The sequence below is a fragment of the Monodelphis domestica genome, chromosome 6 (assembly GCF_027887165.1).
Source record: "Monodelphis domestica isolate mMonDom1 chromosome 6, mMonDom1.pri, whole genome shotgun sequence".
Taxonomy (NCBI): domain Eukaryota; kingdom Metazoa; phylum Chordata; class Mammalia; order Didelphimorphia; family Didelphidae; genus Monodelphis; species Monodelphis domestica.
This window is the reverse complement of record NC_077232.1, coordinates 281,302,373-281,327,524: the sequence shown is the minus strand read 5'-3', so window position 1 is coordinate 281,327,524 and position 25,152 is coordinate 281,302,373. Positions and strand designations below refer to the sequence as shown.

The 25,152-nt window shown below is 35.1% G+C and overlaps 1 protein-coding gene across 1 annotated transcript in view; it reads right to left on the bottom strand.

The window, feature by feature from the left end:
- The window catches only part of GRID2 (glutamate ionotropic receptor delta type subunit 2), a 1,955,631-nt gene that overhangs the window by 268,739 nt on the left and 1,661,740 nt on the right, over positions 1-25,152 (bottom strand). Inside the window, exon 13 of the mRNA XM_007495736.3 lies at positions 307-502. Within this exon, the coding sequence (XP_007495798.1) occupies positions 307-502 (196 nt within the window). The remainder of the gene's footprint in view (positions 1-306; positions 503-25,152) is intronic.

Sequence of the window (25,152 nt, the reverse complement as noted above, 5' to 3'; positions counted from 1 at the left end):
AAAACCTTTTCAACCTTCTTCCTTGACCCCTTTTAAGAAAAAGCAATTTCAGATTGCTAGGGTAATTTGTACCTTTAAAAAATTAATGGAAAAGTGACCCATTAGGAAAAATATAAGGAACTTCCTATTCCTTGCTCTGGTTCAGTTAGTCTAAATATACCTAAGCTAGGACATAGAGATAGAATATAGAAGTCAAAGAAACAACTAAACCCTCAAAAAATTCCCCTTCAAAACAATGCCAAAGTGGGAGTGGGATGGGGGGTGAAATCAGTGCTTATCTTCACAAAAAAGCCATATGGTCCTTACCTTTTGAATTCCTGCTGGAGACTCCAATACGTTGTTCTCCGATCCATTACTTCGGTTAATCATTCGCCACATTTGGGAATACATACTATCCCTCTCGAAAGGATTCATCCCCTTCATCCGAACATGCTCATAGACTGCAGAATCCAAGACAGTGCCATAAGGAATCTCTGTTTGCCTCGAAAGATCCTGGAGAGACCTTTATTTGGGGGAGAGAACACACATGGGACAAATGAGACAGTGACTGCATGTAACCCAAAGTAAAGGCAAGCATGTACAACATATGTGAAGATAATTTTTAAGATCTTTAATTTGTTTGGTTTGGGGGAAAAAAAAGAGGCAAGCTTTGAGCCTGCTTTTACATTTGCAACAATAAGGAGAAAGAATGGTATGGGCAGTGACTGTAAATCATCATCACTTTCGTCAGAAGAGAAAGTTTTCTGGCTTCTCCAACAAACTAAACTAAATTAGATGACAGCTAGGTAATATCTTGAAGTAATTCAGTCTTCTCCTCTGTTTTAACAGAGTACAGGTTGAAAGATGAATGTTTAAAAATATTATTCTTTTAATATCACTGCAAAACACTATACATGGGCTCTGGCTGAGAAGATGAAGTTAACCCAGCACAGAGGATTTTTTTCTATTAAAAATGTCTTCAGCTGAAATCTATACTTATCTCACACAAGAACTCAAAATTATACTCTGCAGAAATGTGGCGATATAATTTTCAGTAAACTGGTGCCTTTTGTTTTACTTTTTATGACCTCTAAGTAGTTTCTACACTACATTTACCCTAGTAATTTTTTAAAGTCTACCTACACCTATAGAGGTGTATGAAAGGAAAGGAGAATGGAAATACATTTATAGTTTTCTTACTCGTATCTTAGAATTTAATATAAGTCCTTGGAATAAATCATGATGTGGTAGATTTGAATCGCTTGCCTTAGTTTACCTAACCTAGTACACTAAGTCATAATCAGGCAATCAATCTATCTAAGACTCTGAGTTAGGCACTGAGGACACAATTTTTAAAAAAAAACGAAGCTATTATTCATTGGATTGTTTGACATTTCTGTAAAAATTACTATACTGTAACTAACCATGAAGACATATTCAATCTTTGCCTAGTATTTAATAATATTTAAGGCATTCAGCTCTAATAGCTGACTTATGCTTAAGTGTAAGTATTAGGCAAACTCTATTAAGATATCATGTTACAAACTTTCTTTATTCCCTGAATATGAAAATATGGCACTGTGAAAATGTCTACCATGTTTTATAATGTAGTAATTTTCCCACACTACAAATGGTCTATAGGCAATGAGTTCATTTAGTAAATATTTCCAATCGAATTTTCCTTTGAATTTCTAGATGATAATGAGTAGTGATTTCCTGAGGGTTTTTATTATATATAATCTGAACTGGGAAATGAATAGTAGGGGAAGGAATTCTCTCATGGGTCAAATGTCATTATCATATTTTGTTTTGTTGAAAATTTAACAAATTTCTAGAACTTTTGTTAGGAAAATACTCTCAAGTTTCTAATGACCTCTTTCCTCCTAATAAAATGATAAACTATGCTTTTTAGGGCACCATGTAGCTAAATTATTTCTTCTTTAATAAAAACCATAGTAATTCCTTAAATGCACTGATATTTGCTGGTAAAACTGCTACCTAAACTATGTACAATGTTTTAAAATACAGTAATTTTCCCAAGCCAAAAATGATCCGTAAGCAATGAAGTTCATATGGTAAATACATCTGACCTCTTCCTTGAATTTCTAGATAGAATTGACTAATGATTTCCTGATGGTTTTATCCCTTTAGTCTGCATAGGGAAATAACAGAGGAGGAGGGAATTTTCTCATGGGTCACCTGAGTCACCATGATTTGGGGGACAATGAGTCTCCAGCTTTGAAGCTAATTTCATTATTTGTAAAATACAAACTAGAGTGACACTTCATATAAATAATGGAGACCAAAAAGGGGTAATAAAAGTAAACCAGTTTTCACAGGGCTACAAATTTATACACTTCTGTTAGGGCATGTGCTCCTCAATAATAATTTTGTTTCCAAAGAACAATTTATTTCATATCCATTGTTGTTTGGAGAAATGAAAGAGGACACATCAAATATTAATATTTTAACACATTTTCTACTGTTGGGGTGAGGATACTTTAAAGAGACAAGAAAAAACATTCTTTTTAAAAAAAATAATTCAAGAACCAAATATATATAGCTATGTATAATAATGCTGGAACCAGACACATTAGTGTTGGAAGAAGCCGTTTTGGGGTACATTAGGTTTTCTGCCACTATAAAACTGACCTTTTGCTGCCTAGACAGTATTCAAAAATTAATGAACTTCATAATGACTATTCAGAAGGTTTTCATTTAGTGAAATAAATACTATATGGTTTAGGATGGGTCTTGAAGACTATATATATATATATATATATATATATATATATATGAATGAATTTAATAATTATTTGACCTAAAATTAATATTAGTAAAATTTGAGTGTGATATAACCCCTTTCTCTGCTTTTTAACCACCACCCCTTCCCCAAATCTGACATGAAATTATGGTATGGAAACTGATATCAAAAACAACCTTCTGGGAAATGGCTGGTATAAAACACAAGGCAACATCATTAGTGAAGGATTCCTTTCTTCATAAAGATAGTATCAAAGAGGCTAAGACACAGGATCAGAGAAACTCAGAGTTAGATGGTACCTCAAGAAAAATCTTATTCAACCTGATCTGAACAAGAATTTTTTTTTTACATCACTCTAAGAATTGCTGATTATTTTTATTTTTTGTTTGAAGACCTCTATGGAGGGGGTACCTATTATCTCCCAGGCCAACGTGTCAGATAACTGCTTGGAAGTTTTTCTTTATAAATTTAACTTGGCATAAATTCATATGATTATTATAACGATAAATGCAGAATTTTTTTTATAAAATGCAACCATTTAGTCCTATTAAAACATTTAATATTTTCTTTAAAAAACCATAAAGCTTCTACCTAAAGCTATCAGCAAGAATTATTTGTAATTTAGATAATCTAGAAGCTTTCCCCATAAGATCAAGAATGAAACTAGAATACCCATCTTCAGGAACATTATCTAATAGAACATTAGAAATGTTAGCAATAGCAATAAGAGAAGAAAAAATAAATCAAAGGAATTACAATGAGCAAAGAGGTAATAAAAGTATCTCTTTCTGCAGTCCATATGATGGTATATATGGAAAATCCTAGAGTTTCTAATAAAAAGTTAGCTGAAAACTATTAATAATTTTAGTAAAGTAGCAGGATATAAAATAAGCCCACATAAATCATCAGCATTTTTATATATTACTAATAAAGTAATATATAAAAAACAAAGCAAGAAGAGATAGAGATACTCCTTCTAAAACAAGCATAGATAGAATATAATACTTAGGAATATATGTGTCAAAAACACAGAAATTATATGAACTTATGAAATGCTTTTGGCATAAAAAATAAGATCTAAATAATTAGAGAAATATTCATTGTGCATGGAAAGGCAGAGCCAATATAATTAAAATTTATTATTTTAATGTATTTATTTAACTTAGCAAAGTCCTTTTTTTTTCAAAGAATGAACTGAGGCTATACACAATAACTTCAATATTGTGGAATGATCAAATGTGATAGACTTTGCTACTAACAGCAAAACAATGATCCAGGACAATTCTGAGGACTACTGAGAAAGAATTGTTGGCATAGAAATGCAGATGAAAACACATTTGTTTATTTGGGTATATGTTTGTGGGTTTGAGTTCTTTAAGATTATTCACTGACAAAAATGAATAATATGAAAAAAGAACTTTTTGTGGCAAATCTGATAAACAATGATGGACTCTACAAAATTAAATATATGTTGTTAGATATGACTCATATGGAAATTCATCTTTGTGAATATCTGTTACAAGGGCTACATTATTCCTTTTTTCTTAATAGGAATGAAGTTGGAGGGAAAGAAAATACATGTTAATTGAATATATAAAAAAAGAATGAAATGAAGCTAAGGATAAAAAAAATGAGTTGCTATGTTTAAGTCATTTGATGGGGGAGGGAGGATTAATAGGACCACTGCTTAGGGTGGAGGGAATGATAATAACTGAAGATGGAGAGAAGGAAGACCACTAAACTTTTACTTAGTTTCTGCTTTCTCCTCCTAGGAAAATGATCTTTGAACTGGAAAAAAAAATGGATAATACTTGATTATCAAGATAATTAAGATCATAGTATGAGAGCACCTGACTGCCCTAAGAGTAGAGGGACCTAAGTTCTGAGAACTAAATCCTAGATGACTGAAGGAACTGGCAGATGTGTTTGCTAGGCCATTGACAGGGATAATTAAAAGATCATAGAGAATGGGATTGGAGGGAGATTTGGAGTAGGGTAAATGTGCAAATTTAAGTAAAAAGAGGAAAGGATAATTAAGTCTGAAAACTAGTTCTTGACTAATTTGTGTCAAGGTTCTAAAACTGGCTAATCTAAAAAAAGGGATGGAAATCAATATTTAGAAAATATATGGTAATATCAAAAAGTCAACATGACTTCATCAAGAAAAAATCATGCAATACTGGTCCCAGTTTCTTTCCTGACAATGTTATAATGTTTAGTGATACTAAAAAAATTAAGACTTTTGTAGATAGAATTATCTGGATGTTAACAAAGTATTCCACAAATCCTTCTGATAATCTAAGGTAAAAGCTGGAGAGAGAGAGAACCAGACCCAAAAGAGTAGCCATTGACATCTTGATATATCAGAAGGAAGTTTTCAGTGGGGTGTTCCAGAGATGTGCTGGGGGTCTTATGCTGTTCAACATTTTTATCAATGAATTGGATATAAGCATTGGTGCATGTTTATCACATCTGCAAGCAACAAAAAGTTTGTGGGGGAAAAATTCACACTGGAGGAATATGATTTATGTCTTGAACTATTTGAAGTGCTTTCATCTAGAAAAGGAATTTATCTTGTTTTATTTAAGTCTAAAAGTTAGGAACTGAGTCATGGTAAGAAGCTGTAGAAAAGTAAATTTTGGCTAAATATAAGGAAAAAAGATTATTCACATATAGACCTTCTCAGAAGCTTATCTATAAAAAATGGATATGATGATATCTAAGTATTTATCTCATAGGGTCATTATAAGGATCAAATGAGATAATGTGCAAAGCTCAAAGCACATTTTAAATGTCAGTTGCTACTCTTATTACAAGAGTGCAATAAACTTCCTCATTAGGCAGGTGGCCTATTAGTAGATGATAACTTATCAGGAGTATTACAGTATGCCATTAATATTGTATGTTACCTTTTTCTGGGTATGTGATTCATCCCCCAAGTAGGTTGCCAATAAGAAGTGAAACTATTACCTTGAATTTCCATTTCCCTCATCATCGAAGTACTCTTGAATACATGAATGAACAAATGACTTTTGAGTTACTTTCCAACCCTGTGATTCGGTAAATATAGTCTATAAAAATTACAGCTTGTTTGACTCAATATTTTTCTATTTTTTCATAGCAAACATAGCATAGACAATGAAAAACTAGAACCACCAATCCAAAGAAAGTATAAGTAAATAGCTGTTTATCAGAGGAGACATATAAGCCTAAAACAGAAAACAAGTCCCATTGTCTATAGCCTTGCTGTTATTTTGATTCTAATGAGGATTTAGAATCTGATTAAAAGACCCTAAAATTAATCCTGTTGTACCTTAGGTTGCAATTCCCTCCCAAAAAAATCATTCCTAAAAGCTGATTCTAAACCAATGAGAAATAGCAGTCCTGTGTCATGACTTAAAGAATCATGCAAAGAAAGGGGCTGAATCAATTTCATTAGAATAAAGAATTCTGGTCTCTTATCTATATATAGGTTATAGTTTTAAAAACCTCTTATTAAATGCACAGACTCACTTAGTATATGTCAGAGGCAGGACTTAAACCTTCTTGGCTTTGAGGTCACTTCTATCCATTATACTATGCTGCTACTCTACATAGCCCAGGTTTAATCTTGGGATAAATTAGTAGATTTATCATTCATTTTGAGAGTGTTCCTTTGTCACATACTAGCTATTTGACCCTGGGTAATTCACTTAACTTCTAAATGAGGCAGGCAACTCCCTGAGACTATAAGTTTCAGAGAAGACACTAAGCTGCTGATCATTGGCAGAAGGGGTTTTAAGTCATGCCTCTGACACATATTAGCTATGTAACCAAGGATACATTAACATTTCTGTTTCCCAGGCAACTTACTCTAAGAATATAACCTACAGACAAGCTATTGTTCTGCACTGGTGAAGGTAATTTCCATACATTGCATTTCTCCTGTCAGCGAAATCCAAGGTGGTCTTCCCACAATTTTTTTAAATTAGTAGAACAATAAGTGAAATTAATAAAAATCCTTTAAGAAAACAATAATTTTTATAATAGTATTATTCAAAGCCTGGAGATGGGTTCACAATATACAAAAGGTTAAGTATTGCTTTCCAAGAGTAAATTTGTCCTTGAATCCCTAGATGCTAATATCTAAAATTATTTTGAATCTATTTTGGGTATATTTCATAATGAAATTTCTGTGGGCATATTTTTTTCCTACTAAAAGAACACAAGCCTCTTGAGGTCAAGGACATTTTTTGTCTTTGTATTATCAGATTCTATCACAAGTTATTTACTGAATGAATTAATGATCTTTTAAATAATAATAATTCATATTTATATAATACCATTCATTGTACAGAGACATTTCTTTTTAAGATAGGTGTGCAATTATGATAATTTCCACTAGACAGAAGAGGAAATTAAAGTTTCACTAAGGTTTAGTGATTTTCCTAGAATTACAAAGGGAGCAGAGTCAGAGCTAGAATTAAAACCCAGGTCTCTAGACTCCAGTTCCAGTGGACAATAATCTAATCTAGTTTAAGGTTAGGCTGAATTAAAGGCATTAATTATTATCACACATGTCTATAATAATTAAAGGTATGAAAATCTAGGTTTCCCTATGTATTTGACATGTGGTTTTAACCTTTTCTGCATGCCAGAATCTATTAATGGGAATAGATAACTAGCCTCATCAATCTATTAGAAGCTCCTTTAGGAAAGTTATTTCACTTAATTCAACAAACATTAATTATCTACAGACAAAACGGGCAGCTGGGATGCAAGCTGGTTTAAGGAAGACTGAACTTTTGGAGTCCCAACATAATCTGCCCCTCATTTGGAGGAATGATATCTATTAAAAATAATTTTTGATGTCCATTTTTTTTGCATCACTTATATAACCCAACATATCTATCCCTCTCTACCTCCTGGAAAGCTAACACATAAAAAATTTAAAAGAGAGGAAAATTAGTTTAGGTAAACAAGATTTCAAAAGGTTTCATTATATGCGTGTTCTGCACTCTTTGTACTCCTACAAAAAAGTTGAGAGAATTGCCTTCTTGTTTATTTTTTAAACTCTTACCTGCCATTGTAGAACCAATACTGTCTATTGGTTCCAAGGCAGAAAAGCAGTAAAAGCGAGGCAGGAGGGGTTAAGTGACTTGCCCAGGGTCACATAGCTAAGGAGTGTCTGAGGCCAGATTTGAACCCAGGACCTCTTGTCTCTATCCACTGAGTCATCTAACTGTCCCCATGAGAGGTGACCTCTAATACTTATGATCAGGTCCAGGCTTAATCACAATAATTTCATGCTGTTTAGTTTGATTATCATTTTGATTTTTCCCATTGACTTTGTTGTAGTCAACTGTATATTATTTTCCTAGTTCTGGAAGTTCACTACTTCACTTTGTTCAGTTTGTATGTCTTCCCATGCTTCTCTGTATCCATCATATTAAGTTTTTTTTCTTATAGCACCCATTACTTTCATGTGTCAACATGGAATGTAGAAACCCCAAACTTGTAGCCTAATAAGATCTGATGAACCCCCAGTTTTAGGACTAGATTGTAATTTGGAGACCCCAAAGTTTGTACTTGTTGCCTGTTCCCCTGAGAATCCACCCTAAAGGGAGTCTCAGGCTAGCAGTTTCAGACTGAATAATGGACCCCAAGGTAAAGACAATCCACTTCAGGTGGGGGTTACACCCAAGCTGAGTGACTCTTTAGCACAGTAAGACAGCACATCAGTCTCATAAGCTGAAGGTCCCAAGTTCAATTCCCAGAAGGAGGGAGAGGCTTCTGGAGACAAGAAGAGTCGCTCCACTTGGGTCCTTATTAATGAACCTTAGGACCCATTATTCAGTCTGAAACTGCTAGCCTGAGATTCCCTTTAGGGTGGATTCTCAGGGCACAGGCAACAAGTACAAACTTTTGGGGGTCTCCAACTCAAAATCTAGTCCTAAAACTTGGGGTTCATCAGATCTTACTAGGCTACAAGTTTGGGGTTTCTAGATTCTATGTTTACATGTGCAACATAATATAACCATTCTACCAAACCAAATCATGGGAATCAACTTTGTTTCCAGTTCTTTATTATTGCAAAAAGTGCTACCATAAATATTTTATTTTACAAAGGGTCTTCTTTTTTTTTTTGGACCCTTCTTGGATAAATTCCAAGCAGAATCTTTGTGTTAATGTGTAAGGACCTTTTAGAGATTTTCACTGCATAGTCAAATACTTTATCCTATTATTTCTTGAAAGAATTTGTTGATCTACTCTCCTTTCACCTTATTTTGATTCCACTTATCAAACCAAAAAGTGCCTCTTGGGCCACTTATCCCTTATGTGTTTTCTTTCTCTTTTAGAGTTTAAACTCCTTGAGGGCAGGGACTCTCTTGGCTTTTGGTTTTGAATCTCAGTGCTTAACACAAAGCTTAGCATCCTATTTAGCACTCAGCTATCTTCCTTCCTTCCTTCCTTCCTTCCTTCCTTCCTTCCTTCCTTCCTTCCTTCCTTCCTTCCTTCCTTCCTTCCTTCCTTCCTTCCTTCCTTCCTTCCTTCCTTCCTTCCTTCCTTCTTTCCTTCCTTCCTTCCTTCCTTTCTTACTTCCTTCCAAAATGTTTTGCAGAAGGGTCAGACAAAAGAGAATGTTATTCTTTTAACCAGAGAAGATCCTCTTTGCCATAGCATAAGCTCGATAGAATTCAGAGCATAAATGGATATGGATTTTTACAGGTGATTGGGGAGTGTTATAGATGAAAGGTTTATTTGATAAGAGGGCCAAAAAAAGCAGAAATAGACCCTCTTGATCTTTCTCTGAGAGGTAGATCCATTGCTTAGGTATAAAGAAATTAACGAGGGGCCAGAACTAGTGTGGTTATGGTATGAATGAATCTTCTGTGGGTGAATAATCATTGCAGGTAGTATCTCCTAACAGATTAAAAGTTTTATTTTAAAGGAGTCTTGGAAATATTTGGAAATTTTTAAGGAAGCCTTATAATAAAGACAGTTAAAAATCTTCACTGGGTCTATGGAAGGATTCTTTTAAACAAAAAACAAAACAAAGCAAAATTATAAAGCAAAACAAATATATACTTGAACAAGAGGGTTCAAGAAAGGCAATTTAGCTCATGGTCATGACTGATATTGAGCCAGTCATTCTAGCAATGAGTGTGGCCATGATGTCAAGAACCACTGCAATTTCAGTGAAAGATGCTTTGTTCAACAGTAAATCTCAAGTAGACAAGGAATCAATAAAATCCACCAGGAGGGAGAAAAGATTGAAATAGAAAGGTTAACTTACAATTTTAGAAGAGGCAGACTAATTAACTCTGTTAACTATACAAGATTTAAGGTGGATACAGGAACCAAACATCTCCAGAACCCAGTGAAGGTCTTTTCTATACAGAGAAGTGGAGAATTAGATTAGAGCACATAGAATACAGAATCCATGATGTGCTTTTATGTAGCCAGGTCTTTACCCCTCAAAAACTTTTTTGGGTGATTGGATAACAAGAAGTACCATGAAATATAAATGAAGGGGATAGACCATATGAAATGCTATTCATAAAGCTCTTAGTACAGTGCTGGTACAATAGTAAATTCTTAATATTGTTCCTCCTTGTGCTCCCTCCCCACCAAAAGTAGATTGGATTGATAGTTACTAGGACCATTGTATACTAACAAAATTCTAATTAGAAAGATAGGAATTTTCAGAAAAAAGGGATTCTTCTAGAATAGTTTTACAATGAATATTATGGTCATGGTCAGGGAAATAATATACTTTTTTTTTCTTTTTAACTCCCATCATTTTTTAGTCTTTTAAAAATTATTGCTTTTTATGCTTATCTTAATAAATGCCAAATAAGATGAGCATTCCATATACAAAGTAGTAAAGAAATGATTGTACATACTTGTAAATCATTATTACTTATAACTTGCTTTTCTTTTGAAGTCTACAATAAATTCAACATTATTTTGAAAACTGGCTTGCTTGTCATTTTCCTACTGATTTTTCTTTTGTTCTATTTATTTAAAATGACTTTTTTCTTATTTTATTTTTCCTTTTTTTCCTTTGGTAACCCTAAAGGTAGCCCTTCTTCTCTTCTCAACCTTTTTTAAAGACAAAGGACAAATGCACATTCAAAGAAAGCACTTCACCACACTGGTCATGTCCAAAAACACATTATCTCATTCTATCTATAACTTCTCTATCAGGAGGTGGATAGCATGTTTTGTGACTAGTCCTCTGGAGTCCTCTTTTTCTTTAAAATGTTGGTTTTATTATGTACATTTTTCTTTGAGTTCTACTGTACTCATTTTAATCACAAAAAAAAAAATTAATCAGTTTTGTTGGAAGCCATCCCTTTCATTATTTCTTAAGGTGCAATCATATACAATACATTTATATAACTTAATTTGTGCACCTAATCCCCAACTGATATATATTACCTTAGTTTCCAGTTCTCTGTCACTATGATACAGTTTGTTTATATACGTATATATCTATATCTATACATACATCTATATCTATATCTATATCTACACCTATATCTGTCTATCTATCGATCTATCTATCTGTCTATCTATCTATCTATCTATCTATCTATCCATCCATCCATCCCCCAGGATTAATATACTTGAAAAGAAGTGATGAGCACTTTCCTAAAATGGACCATATCACAGAATTTTTTAAAAATTACATCATCACTAGATTAAATGTTTTGAAAAATGACTATTTTGGCATTGTGCATTATCACCCCAATGCCTTCTTTTAATTCCACAAATTGCCTTAATTTGGCCACAAACGTGTAAGAACAATGACAATCTAGTACAGACTACATCAACCAAGGCAGAACAAGTGTATTAATAGCACATTATCAACAAGTCTTTTTTTAAGTCCACACGGTCAAAACAAATATAATGCAGTACTATCAAATATATGCTACCAGAGAAATAGTGAGAAATAAGTTGTGGCTTTTGATGCATCAGATGTGAAGTTGAACCTCAGAGTCATTTTAATTTTAATTTTTTAACTATTAGAATTTTTTTTCCTTTGGCTGTTCATAGCTTGCATTTCCTCCTTTGAGAATGTGTAAATCCTATTACAATTTGTATTGTTCTTATAAATTTGAATCAATGTCCAAAAACTTGGACATTGTCGTAGAGAAATTATTTTTGCCAAATTAGTTATTTTCCCTCTAATACTGTTATTTTTTGGCATGTATATGTGTGTTTGTAAAAACTTTAATCATGTGTAATCTAAATTGTCAACTTTATCTTCTGTGATTCTCTATCCTTTATTTGGTCTCAAATTCCTTCCTCATCAATCTAGGTAATTTCTTCTTCCCTATCTCCTTTAATTTATTTATAAAGTGACCTTCTCTATCTAAATCATTTTCTCTCTTTCTAGTTTAGACATCAAGGCCATAATTGTATCAAAAAAGGAAATTGATCGAATACTTTCCTTTCCTATTTTTGTAATTTATGTAATATTGGAATTCTCTGAATGTTTGGTAGAATATACTTATAAATACAATTGGTCTTGGTTTTGGAGTTCTGTTTATCCTGGCATTTTATATGTTTATAAAAGCACCCTTCTTATTTTTTGTTAGTTTGATGTTTAGTTTTGCTTTAAGTTTCACTAATATCTTTAATGATTCTAAGAATACTTTTTGGGGGTTTATCTTGTTTTGGTTTTAAGTGTTGCTGCCTATAGATATAAAAACGATGACATAAATCACCTTAAACCTGCCTTAATTCCCTTGGTGAAACACTGTAGTCTTGGAGTAGTCAGAAAGTTCTTACCTATTCCTTACTAGGATCTTTGCTACTTTATATTAGCCTCTTCATAATATAATTAAAATGGAGAAGGACATATGTACAACATTTATGAATGTAAGTCCTATTTAATTATTTTTTGCTTTACTCAATGTGTGAAATAATTCTAATTCTTTGAATTTTTACTCACAGAGCTAATGGCCCAATTATTTTAATGGCTTTGTTATTATGTAGACATTGCCTTTTGAACTCTCTGCCCAAGGGGTGGGTCATTAAAATTGAGTTCAATATATTAATAATTATTCAAGTAATACTGAATATGTTAGGAGGAAGCTTCAGGATTACCCATTATGAGGCTATGACAGTGGTTGTGGTAAGAGGTAATGGAGACTTGCAATGCAAATGGGAAGATGGAGGATAAGAGATATTATGAAGATGGAAGTTGAAAGGCCTTGGAGAATTGGCCAAATGTGCTTAGCAAGATAGAAGAATCAAATATGGCACTGACCAGGGAAAGGGTAAAATTAAGGAGGAGAAGGAGAACATTGTGACAAAGATGTTGAGCTCAGTTTTCAATAGAGTGAATTTCAAGTGTGTTGGAAGGCTAGGCATAAAGTTGGAACCTCAGCATTAGCAGAGACCTCCAAGGTTGTGCAGTAGAATAAGTACCTAAACAAAAACCTCCTCGGAAATATATTGTTTTTACTTGAAATCACTTACTCCACTCTTCAAAAACTTTTCTTTACTTTCCTTTTTCTTTTTCTAAGAAAGAATTCTAAGACAGAAGAGCAGCAAGGGCTGGGCAATCAGGGTTAAGTCATTTCCCCAAGATCACACAGCTAAAAAGTGTCCGAGGCCAGATTTGAAACCAGGTTTTCTTAACTCCAGGCTTGGTGCTATTCACTGGGCTACCTAGCTGCCCTGAATGCTTTTCTTAGGCAATTTTTCCATACAGTAAGTTTAAATCTGTCTTTCTGCAGCTTCCATCCATTGCTCATAATTCTTCCCTCTGAAGTTGAGCAGAACAAACCTCATCACTCATACACACATTAACTCCTCATATAATTAAAGATCCCTAATATGTCCATATAAACCCATTTTCCAGACTAAATAAACATCGATAATTCTTTTCAAAGGGCTTCGTACAGGCCACCCCCTTTTAGAAACAGTTTTAGAATCTTATGCTTTCTAAAACATGGCTCCACAAACTAAACATGAAACCCAAGATAGGAGTCCTTTTCATTGTGGACTTGGTCCAGGTGAGAAGGTAAAGCAATGACCCAAATTAATAATAATTAAAATACCTGGATGACTTTTGGATCTCATCAGTGGGTCATGCTCCAACCCAATCATACCTTCTAATTCCCTGTGTAACTATTCTTCATATTCTACTAAGATTTATTCACAAAGGATCCACTGATGCCTTTCCTCAAAATTTGTTTACACTGAATAGATTTCAGAGGAATACATCAGCTAACGATCTGTTTTCTCTCACTGCCCATCTGTTTTTCCTGTCTCTCTGATGACATTCTTTATGCCACCCACCCACAATCTACTTATAATAAGCAAGTTCTTCCTCACTTCTTTAGATAATTTGAAACTTTAATTATTTATGGTGTTATTTGATTCATCACTGTGGCCTTATTGATGGTAAAAAAGATGGGGAGTGGCACCTTTTTTCAAGGAAAACCTTGAAGGCATTCATTAAGAAACTGTTTTATTTCCCTAAGGCAATCTGTCTTTTTTTTCTCCTTATGGTCAATTGTGGGTCCAGTCTGAAGGAGTGTGTACAGAGGTTTGATATCATGATAGAAGTACAGTAGTAAAAGTCAGGGAAGCCCTGAGTTCAAATCCCAAAAGTAATTTTTGTGAGGAGTAAAAGACATAATAGATGTAAAGTCTTTTGTAAACCTTAAAGCACATCTAATGTTAACTATAATAAATAATAATAATAATAGGCACTGGTTTTACTTATTGCTAGATATTTCCTTTGTTTACATTTTATTCTCAGATTAGCCCTGGGAGGTGCATGCTATTATTATCCCCACTTTATAGGTGAGGAAACATAGACAAATGGAATTTAAATGACTTGCCCAGGGTCAAAAGTAAGTGTTTGAGGCCAGATTTGGTCTCAGGTCTTGCTGACTCCACGACAATCTATTTAAGTTACCATTTAGCTATATAGTGCCTAAAAAGAAGATAATTGTTGTTCCTCTGTCTTAGTTAAAATTTGTACTTCTGTATATTCTGTTCAAGGAGAGATTTAGAGAAAAGTCGGAGTGGATATGGAGCAAGGTGATCAGGATGATTAAGGGTCTTAAAACTATTTTATATATCATTTGGAATAATGGAGAATATTTAGTCTGTATTAGAAGAAACATGGAAATCAGCAAAGTGACATGGAAAATCTAATGATTTGAATTTGAACCTTAAATCTAACTCTTACTACTTGAGTGACCTTGAGAAGTCTTTATAACCTCTCAGGATCTACATTTTCTCATCTGTAAAATGAGGAAGTTGAAATAAATAATCTTTAAGGTCACTTTCTGTTATAAAATTCTATGATTTCTATGGCCATTGGGCTTAAATATTTGAGAGGTTGTCGTACAGAAAATGTATTCTGCTTGCCTGGGGAGGACAGATCCAGAATAATGAGTGGAATTTTCAGGGAGGCATATTTCATCAATACCAGGGAAAACTTACTAATAATTATCCTTGTCTATAAATGGAACACATTGCCTTGGGAGGTATTGAATGAGTTCCTTGTCACAGAAGGTCTTCAAGAAGCAATTGGATAACCATTTATCATGGGTCTATCCTATGAAAGATATTAATAATTCAGAGAATGTATTAGATCAGATAACTTTGGAGGTTCTTTTATTTGCCTAGTGGATACAATGCTCAACTTAGAGTCAGGAATACCTGAGCACAAATATTATCCTACATGTCTAACCCTAGGCACATGATTTTACTGCTTTGGGCTTCAGTTTTCTCATGTCTAAAATAGGAAAAATAACATGTCACAGAATTGTTTTGAAGATTAGATGAGTTAACATATACATCAAGTTCATTGCAAACTTTAAAAATTCCACAAATTACTTGTTTTGGGAAGTGATAGTAATTTAAAAATATATTTTCTGTATGCCTTTTGTTGTTCAATCATGACTGATTTATTGATGTTATTGATGTTATTCAGTCATTTCAGTTGTGTTTGAATTTTTTTGACCGCGTTTAGATTTGTCTTGGCATTTCCTTCTCCAGATAATTTTATAGTAGAGGAAACTGAAACAAACAGTTAAGTGACTTGCCTGGGTCATACAGTTTTTAAGTGTCTGGGTCTGGATTTGAACCCAGATCTTCTCAACTCCAGGCTAGTGCTCTCTCCACTGCCTTACCTAGTTGTCCCTCTGAAGATGTACATAGAGCAAAGAAAGGAGCTCTGGATCTGGAATCAGAGGACTTGTGTTGAATTCTAGTTCTTAATGACTACCTGCATAAACACTGAGTAAGTCAACTAAGCTACCCTGACTTTAATTTCCTCTTTTCTAAAATAAAGGAGTCAACCTTGGCAATTTCCTAGTTCCCTTCTGGCTCAAAATTCTATAATCTTATCAACTCAAAGTATCAATGACATCAGCAGATTTTTCATAGAAGTCACTTTATAACATGTAATGGAAGTTTCTAGAAGTTTAAAGTAAATGCCTAGCTTTTTATCTGTGAGAAGTCATTTTTTCCACATAGGTAGGATATGCAAGTTTTAATAAAGATATTAAGAAATGGCTAAAGAGAAATAAATCAATAAACCATAAATATCATAAATCAATGAGGCAGTTTCCAGGGAAACCATTTCTAGTAATACCTACCCTTTTCCAGAATACATTGGTCAGAATAAATTTCTGAGGGGAATACTTATATATTTTAATTTGATTTCCTAACAAATTCATTGTTATATACGTCTTAGGTATTGGGGAATAAGCATTTAGATAAGATGTTTCATATTCTAGGCATTATGCAAAGTGCTTCAAAAATATTTATTTGATCTTTACAACAGCCTTGAAAGATAGGTGCTGTTATTATCTCTGTAGTTGAAGAAACCAAAATAAACATAGATTAGGTGACTTTCCTGAGGTCACATAGCCAATAAGGGCCTGGATCAGATTTGAACTCATATTTTCAAGAAATCCAGGTCCAGTACTGTTGAGCTACTTAGCTTTTTTTTTTTAAAGCACTTTTTCTTTTTTTTTTTTTAATATATTTTATTTGATCATTTCCAAGCATTATTCGTTAAAGACATAGATCATTTTCTTTTCCTCCCCCCCACCCCCCATAGCCGACGCATAAGTCCACTGGGCATTAGATGTTTTCTTGATTTGAACCCATTGCTTTGTTGATAGTATTTGCATTAGAGTGTTCATTTAAAGTCTGTCCTCTGTCATGTCCCCTCAACCTCTGTATTCAGGCAGTTGCTTTTTCTCGGTGTTTCCACTCCCATAGTTTATCCTTTGCTTATGAATGGTGTTTTTTTTTCTCCTGGATCCCTGAAAGTTGTTCAGGGACATTACACCGCCCCTAATGGAGAAGTCCATTACGTTCGATTATACCACAGTGTATTAGTCTCTGTGTACAATGTTCTCCTGGTTCTGCTCCTCTCGCTCTGCATCACTTCCTGGAGGTTGTTCCAGTCTCCATGGAACTTCTCCACTTTATTATTCCTTTGAGCACAATAGTATTCCATCACCAACATATACCACAGTTTGTTCAGCCATTCCCCAATTGATGGGCATCCCCTCGTTTTCCAGTTTTGGGCCACCACAAAGAGCGCAGCTATGAATATTTTTGTACAAGTCTTTGTGTCCATTATCTCTTTGGGGTACAGACCCAGCAGTGCTATGGTCAAAGGGTAGATATTCTTTTGTCGCCCTTTGGGCATAGTTCCAAATTGCCCTCCAGAATGGTTGGATCAGTTCACAACTCCACCAGCAATGAATTAATGTCCCTACTTTGCCACATCCCCTCCAGCATTCATTACTTTCCTTTGCTGTTATGTTAGCCAATCTGCTAGGTGTGAGGTGATACCTCAGAGTTGTTTTGATTTGCATCTCTCTGATTATAAGAGATGTAGAACACTTCTTCATGTGCTTGTTAATAGTTTTGATTTCTTTATCTGAGAACTGCCTATCCATTTCCCTTGCCCATTTATCAATTGGAGAATGGCTTGATTTTTTGTACAATTGATTTAGCTCATTATAAATATGAGTAATTAAACCTTTGTCAGAAGTTTCTATGAAGATTTTTTCCCAATTTGTTGTTTCCCTTCTGATTTTAGTTATATTGGTTTTGTTTGTACAAAAGCTTTTTAGTTTGATGTAGTCAAAATTATTTATTTTACATTTTGTGATTCTTTCTATATCTTGCTTGGTTTTAAAGCCTTTCCCCTCCCAAAGGTCTGACATGTATACTATTCTGTGTTTACCCAATTTACTTATGGTTTCCTTCTTTATGTTTAAGTCACTCACCCATTTTGAATTTATCTTGGTGTTGGGTGTGAGGTGTTGATCTATTCCTAGTCTCTCCCACACTGTCTTCCAATTTTCCCAGCAGTTTTTATCGAATAGTGGATTTTTGTCCCAAAAGCTGGGATCTTTGGGTTTATCGTATACTGTCTTGCTGAGGTCGTTTTCCCCCAGTCTATTCCACTGATCTTCCTTTCTGTTTCTTAGCCAGTACCAAATTGTTTTGATGACTGCTGCTTTGTAATATAGTTTGAGGTCTGGGACTGCAAGGCCCCCATCATATGTGTTTTTTTTCATTATTTCCCTGGATATCCTTGATCTTTTGTTCTTCCAAATGAACTTTGTTATGGTTTTTTCTAAATCAGTGAAGAAGTATTTTGGTAGTTCAATGGGTATGGCACTAAATAGATAAATAAGTTTGGGTAGGATGGTCATTTTTATTATATTGGCTCGTCCTATCCATGAGCAGTTAATGTTTTTCCAATTGTTCAAGTCTAGTTTTAGTTGTGTGGCGAGTGTTTTGTAGTTGTGTTCATATAGTTCCTGTGTTTGTCTTGGGAGATAGATTCCTAGGTATTTTATTTTGTCTAAGGTGATTTTGAATGGGATTTCTCTTTCTAGTTCTTGCTGCTGAGCTGTGTTGGAGATATATAGAAAAGCTGATGATTTATGTGGGTTTATTTTGTATCCTGCAACTTTGCTAAAGTTGTTGATTATTTCAATTAGCTTTTTGGTTGAATCTCTAGGATTCTTTAAGTAGACCATCATGTCATCCGCAAAGAGTGATAACTTGGTCTCCTCCTTGCCTATTCTGATGCCTTCAATTTCTTTATCTTCTCTAATTGCTACTGCTAGTGTTTCTAGTACAATGTCAAATAGTAGAGGTGATAATGGGCATCCTTGTTTCACTCCTGATCTTATTGGGAATGCATCTAGTTTATCCCCATTGCAGATGATATTAGCTGTTGGTTTTAGATATATACTGTTTATTATTTTTAGGAATGACCCTTCTATTCCTATGCTTTCTAGTGTTTTTAATAGGAATGGGTGTTGTATTTTATCAAAGGCTTTTTCTGCATCTATTGAGATAATCATGTGGTTCTTGCTAGTTTGCTTGTTGATGTGGTCAATTATGTGGATGGTTTTCCTAATGTTGAACCAGCCCTGCATCCCTGGTATGAATCCTACTTGATCATGGTGAATGATCCTTCTGATCACTTGCTGGAGTCTTTTTGCTAGTATCCTATTTAAAATTTTTGCATCTATATTCATTAGGGAGATTGGTCTATAGTTTTCTTTCTCTGTTTTTGACCTGCCTGGTTTTGGAATCAGTACCATGTTTGTGTCGTAAAAGGAGTTTGGTAGAACTCCCTCTTTGCTTATTATGTCAAATAGTTTGTATAGTATTGGGGTTAACTGTTCTCTGAATGTTTGATAGAATTCACAGGTGAATCCATCAGGCCCTGGGGATTTTTTCTTAGGAAGTTCTTTGATGGCTTGATGGATTTCAATTTCTGATATGGGATTATTTAAGAATTCTATTTCCTCTTCTGTTAGTCTAGGCAGTTTGTATTTTTGTATATATTCATCCATTTCTCCTAAATTGGTGTATTTATTGCCATATAATTGGGCAAAGTAATTTCTAATGATTGCCTTAATTTCCTCCTCATTGGAGGTGCTGTCCCCCTTTTCATCTTTAATGCTGTGAATTTGCTTTTCTTCCTTCCTTTTTTTAATTAGATTGACCAGTACTTTGTCTATTTTGTTTGTTTTTTCAAAGTACCAGCTTCTTGTCTTATTTATTAAATCAATAGTTCTATCACTTTCGATTTTATTAATTTCTCCCTTAATTTTTAGGATTTCAAATTTGGTTTTCTGCTGGGGGTTTTTAATTTGATCGCTTTCGAGTTTTTTCAATTGCATTTCCAATTGATTGATCTCTGCTCTCCCTTGTTTGTTAATATGAGCTTTCAGGGATATGAATTTGGCTCTGATTACCGCTTTGGCTGCATCCCAAAAGGTTTGAAAGGATGTTTCGCCATTGTCATTTTCCTTGATGAAATTATTAATTGTTTCTATGATTTCTTCTTTAGCTAAACGGTTTTGGAGTATCATATTGTTTAATTTCCAATTGGTTTTAGATTTGGTTTTCCATGTACCATTACTAATCATTATTTTTATTGCCTTGTGATCTGAGAAGGCTGCATTCATTATTTCTGCTTTTTTGCATTTGTGTGCTATGTTTCTGTGACCTAATGTATGGTCAATTTTTGTGAATGTGCCATGTGGTGCTGAGAAGAAGGTGTATTCCTTTTTATCCCTATTTATTTTTCTCCATATGTCTATTAATTCTAATTTTTCTAAGATTTCATTCACTTCTTTTACCTCTTTCTTATTTATTTTTTGATTTGATTTATCTAAATTTGATAATGGTTGGTTTAAGTCTCCCACTAGTATGGTTTTATTGTCTATTTCTTCCTTCAATTCTCCTAGTTTCTCCATTAGAAATTTGGGTGCTATATTATTTGGTGCATACATGTTGATTAATGATATTTCCTCATTGTCTAGAGTCCCTTTTAACAAAATATAATTACCTTCCCTATCCCTTTTGATCAGGTCTATTTTTGCATTGGCTTTATCAGATATCATGATTACCACTCCTGCCTTCTTTCTATCAGTTGAGGCCCAGAAGGTCTTACTCCATCCTTTAATTCTGACCTTGTGGGTGTCAACCCGCCTCATGTGTGTTTCTTGAAGACAACATATGGTAGGGTTTTGGATTCTAATCCATTCAGCTATTCGTCTACGTTTTATGGGTGAGTTCATCCCATTCACGTTCAAAGTTATGATTGTCATTTGTGGACTCCCTGGCATTTTGATTGCCTTCCCTAATTCTAACCTTTTCTTCTTCAGCTCTACCTTTTAGTCCAGTGATTTACTTTGAATCAGTCCCCCTTGTCCCCTCCCTTGATGTTTCCCTTTTTAGTCCCTCCCTTTTTGTTCCCTCCCCATCCCCCCTCTCTTTCCCTCCCTTTTTGTTCTCCCTCTCCCCCTCCTCCCCTTGGTTTTCCCTTCTCCTTACCCTTGTTGGGTAAGATAGAATTCAAGATCCCAATGGATCTGGATGTTTTTCCCTCTCAGAGTTGATTTCCCTGAGATTGAGGTTTAAGTAAACCCCCCCCCCCCTCTCTTCCTCTCCTTCTTATAGGAGTTTTCTTCCCCTCCCCTTCCCCTGTGAATCTTTGTGTGAGAACCATTATTCTATTTGGTCTTTCTTTACCCCCTATTTATACATTACATTTTCCCCACATATTAGTATACATAGGTTGATATAAATGTAGTCCTTATAGAAGAGAGTTTGAGTAAAAGAAGATAACATTTTTCCCCTTTCCTTAATATTTACCTTTTCAGGTATTCCTTGCTCTTTGATTTTCGGTATCAAACTTTCCACAGAGCTCTGGTCTTTTCTTTGCAAAAAGTTGGAAGTCTTCTATTTTGTTGAATGCCCATACTTTCCCTTGGAAGTATATAGTCAGTTTTGCTGGGTAGCTGATTCTTGGTTGGAGACCCAGCTCTCTTGCCTTTCTGAAGATCATGTTCCATGCCTTACGATCATTCAGCGTAGAACTTGCAAGGTCTTGTGTGACCCTGATTGGCATTCCTTTATATCTAAATTGTCTTTTTCTGGCTTCCTGTAGGATTTTTTCTTTTGTTTGATAGCTTTGGAATTTGGCAATTACATTCCTGGGAGTTGTCTTTTGGGGGTTTAGTGTAGAAGGTGTTCTGTGAGCTCTGTCAGTGGATGTATTGCCCCCTTGTTCTAGAATCTCTGGGCAATTTTCTTTGATTATATCTTGTATCACCATGTCCAGTTTGGTGTTTATTTCTGGCTTTTCTGGGAGTCCAATTATTCTTAAATTTTCTCTTCTCCCCCTGTTTTCCAGATCTATCACCTTGTCGGTGAGATATTTTATGTTCTCTTCTAATTTCTTGGTGTTTTGGCTTTGCTTTATTAGTTCTTGCTTTAAAGCCTGGTTTTCTTTTACAGTTTGGTCAAACTGGTTTTGTAGATGCGTGAATTTCTTTTGCATCATTTCCCACTTTTCCTCCCAGAGGGCTTCCATCTTTTTGGTCCTTTCTGATTCAAATTCTTCATGGGTTTGTGGAGAGTTTCTATTTCCTTTGGAAGATTTTGGAGAATTTTCTTGTATATCTTCTTCTATCTGCTCTGTATTTTGTATTTTGGCTCCATAGAATGTGTCCAGAGTCGCCCCTTTCTTCTTATTTTTCTTGGTATTTTGGGGCTTCTGTGCTTCTGTAGAGTTTGTCATCTCTGAACGTGGAGGATTGGCTTTTCTTGTCTTTGTCTGGTGATCAGAGGCTTTAGTCCTGGGCAGATGTTGGTTCTATGAGCGTTCCCTGGGTTAAACTGAATATGCCTCACTGGAACTGGAATGGAAGGGTCGGACCACGAGGCCACACTCTCCCCCTGGCTCGATTTCCGGAAGTTGCCTTCAGAATACCTGGCCGTGAGGCTGTTTCCTCGGCCTGTGGGAGGATGGGCTGCCGCTTCCCCAAGCTCCGAGAGCACAGACTTTCACTGAGACTTGGATAGCAGGATCCAGGCCATGAGGCTGTCTTGCCCGCCCTGAGGGTTGCTGTTGTTTTGACCAGCTCTCTGCAGCGGAGGCCCCAGGCAGTAACTTTCACCCGGACCAACAGGCTCTCTGCAGCGGAAGCCCCAGGCAGTAACTTTCACCCGGACTGGGACTTGGGTAGAAGACCCTGAGGGTTGTTGTTCCTCAGACCCTGCTCTCTGAGCCCGGCGCGGCTGCCGCTTCAGGGAGCCTTGGACTCTGCGCTCCTACCCCTGAGGTCCGAGGGATCTCGGGTTCTGGCTTTTAAGGGGAGCCGTACCTTTTGAACCGGGTCCAGGTCCAGGAGGAGGGTTCCCAGGGTCTGTGCTGTTGATCGTTTTGAATTTCGGCGCCTTAGGAGCTTCTAGTTTGAGATCGGTCGGGAAGGGTTTTCCGGAGATCTGAACTTCAGCTTTCTCTAAGCCGCCATCTTAACCGGAAGTCTTAAAGCACTTTTTCAAAGCTATGTATCTGTGAATTTCTCCAACCAACATTTCTAGAAAATTTCATTGAAGTTGTCATATGCTGCCAAATAGGTCACTTACCATGTTTTACAATGAATAAATTCAAAATAACATCATATGTACCTAATAGTTACCTGTACTTAGGTTTTGCTCATCATCACTCTCTTTTAGGTAAAGAAATACCCTTGCTATAAATAGGCCCCATTCCACCAACAAATCTCTTTTTAGTAACTTGATTTTAGATCAAAAAGCATCAATTCTTTGGGAAAAAGCAACCCATCTAGACAGCACAGTAGAGTATGCCTTCCCCATCCTGTATTCCCCAAGCAGCTTGGCTCTCTTCCAACCACATCTACCAGACAAGGCTTGAAATATAGGGGCTAGAGTAACTGTGTATGTGTGTACTGGTGTGTGGGAATGAAAAATAAATCAATTTAAAAATTAAATAGCTAAGGTGAAAGAACTCAGCTGAACTCTCCCAATATTCCCCTTCAAACAACTTTAAAATAACGTCTCAAATTGATTTCTGTAGTAACAGAGCCAACAAAAGGTTGGGTTGAGACTATTTAGGACTTATGCAGGACAGAACTGTGACATGGGGGTAGGGGCTGTCCCAGCTTTGTGGAAACATCAGCAGCAGGTTTCTGTAACAGTGCCAGCAGCAACTTTCAGGAGTTCTAAGGCTAGAAAAGGCAAGGGGCTCAGAAAATTGGTGAGAAAAAGATTATAGGAGACCCTTTGCTGGCACTGGTTAAAGGAACTATTGCATTGCCCATATTTAGTTCTGAGACATATTTCAAGGGTCAAGAAAAGCAATAGTAGTGATGGTTACAGGGGAGCAGGGGTTGTGGTCTCAATTCTAAGGTAGAAAGAAGTGCTAGTGCTTGAGACTGCAGGGAAACAAGGTCTCTCCCTGGGAAGGATCAGAACATAGACCAGGATAATACTCACCACTTGTCTCCTTGTATCAATCTACTAAAGAAAACTTCTTGAAAATCAGAATTGGCTACATAGAAAAAGATGTAAAAAATTTAAATCAAGAGAAGAACCCCTTAAAAAAAAGCAGAATTGGCCACATGGAAAAAAGTGTACAAAAATTCAGTGAAGAAAAGGACTTTCTAAAAAGAGTAGAGTTGGCTAAATGGAAAAGGAGGTACAATAACTCACTGAAGAAAATTTCTTAAAAATCATTATTAGGCAAATGGAGGCTAATGACAATAACATATCAAGAAGTAATCAAACAAAATCAAAATAATGAAAGAAATAGGAGAAAATGTGAAATATCTCTTTGGAAAAGCAATGTAAAATAAGTTCAGGAGAGATAATTTAAGAATTATTAAACTACTTGAAGACCATGAAAACAAAAAGCCCAGACATTATCTTTCAAGAAATTATCAAGGAAAACTTCCTAATATTCTACAACCAGAGGATAAAAGAGAATTTGAAAGAATCCAGTAATATCCTCCTGAAAGAGAATCCAAAATGAAAATACCCAGGAATATCATAGCCAAATTCCAGGGCTCCTAGGAGCCAATACTCTGAGAAGTCAAAAAGAAATAATTCAGATACTCTATGGATACTATATGTATAGTCAGGATAACCTGAGTTTTAGCTTCCTCTATTTTAAAGAAGTATTCTATTCATATTCTAAGGAATATGATGTTCTGGAGGTCAAAAGGGCTAGGATTAAAATGAAGAATAATGAATCCAGCAAAACTGAGTATAATCTTTCAGGAGGAAATTTGATGAAATAAAGAAAATTCAGACATTTCTCATAAAATGACCAGAACTGAATAGATAATTTATGACTTTAAATTGCAATACTCAAGAGAAGCTTAAAAAGGTAAACATGAAAGACAAATCATAAGGGATTTTTATCACTTAATTAACTTAAAATATTTATATTTCTATATGGGAAGATGATATTTATAACTCCTAAAAACTTTGTAATTATTAGGGCAAATAGGAGTATATGTAACCTGAAAGTCATGGGTATGAGTTGAATATGTTGGGATGATATCTAAAATAGAAAAAATTAACAA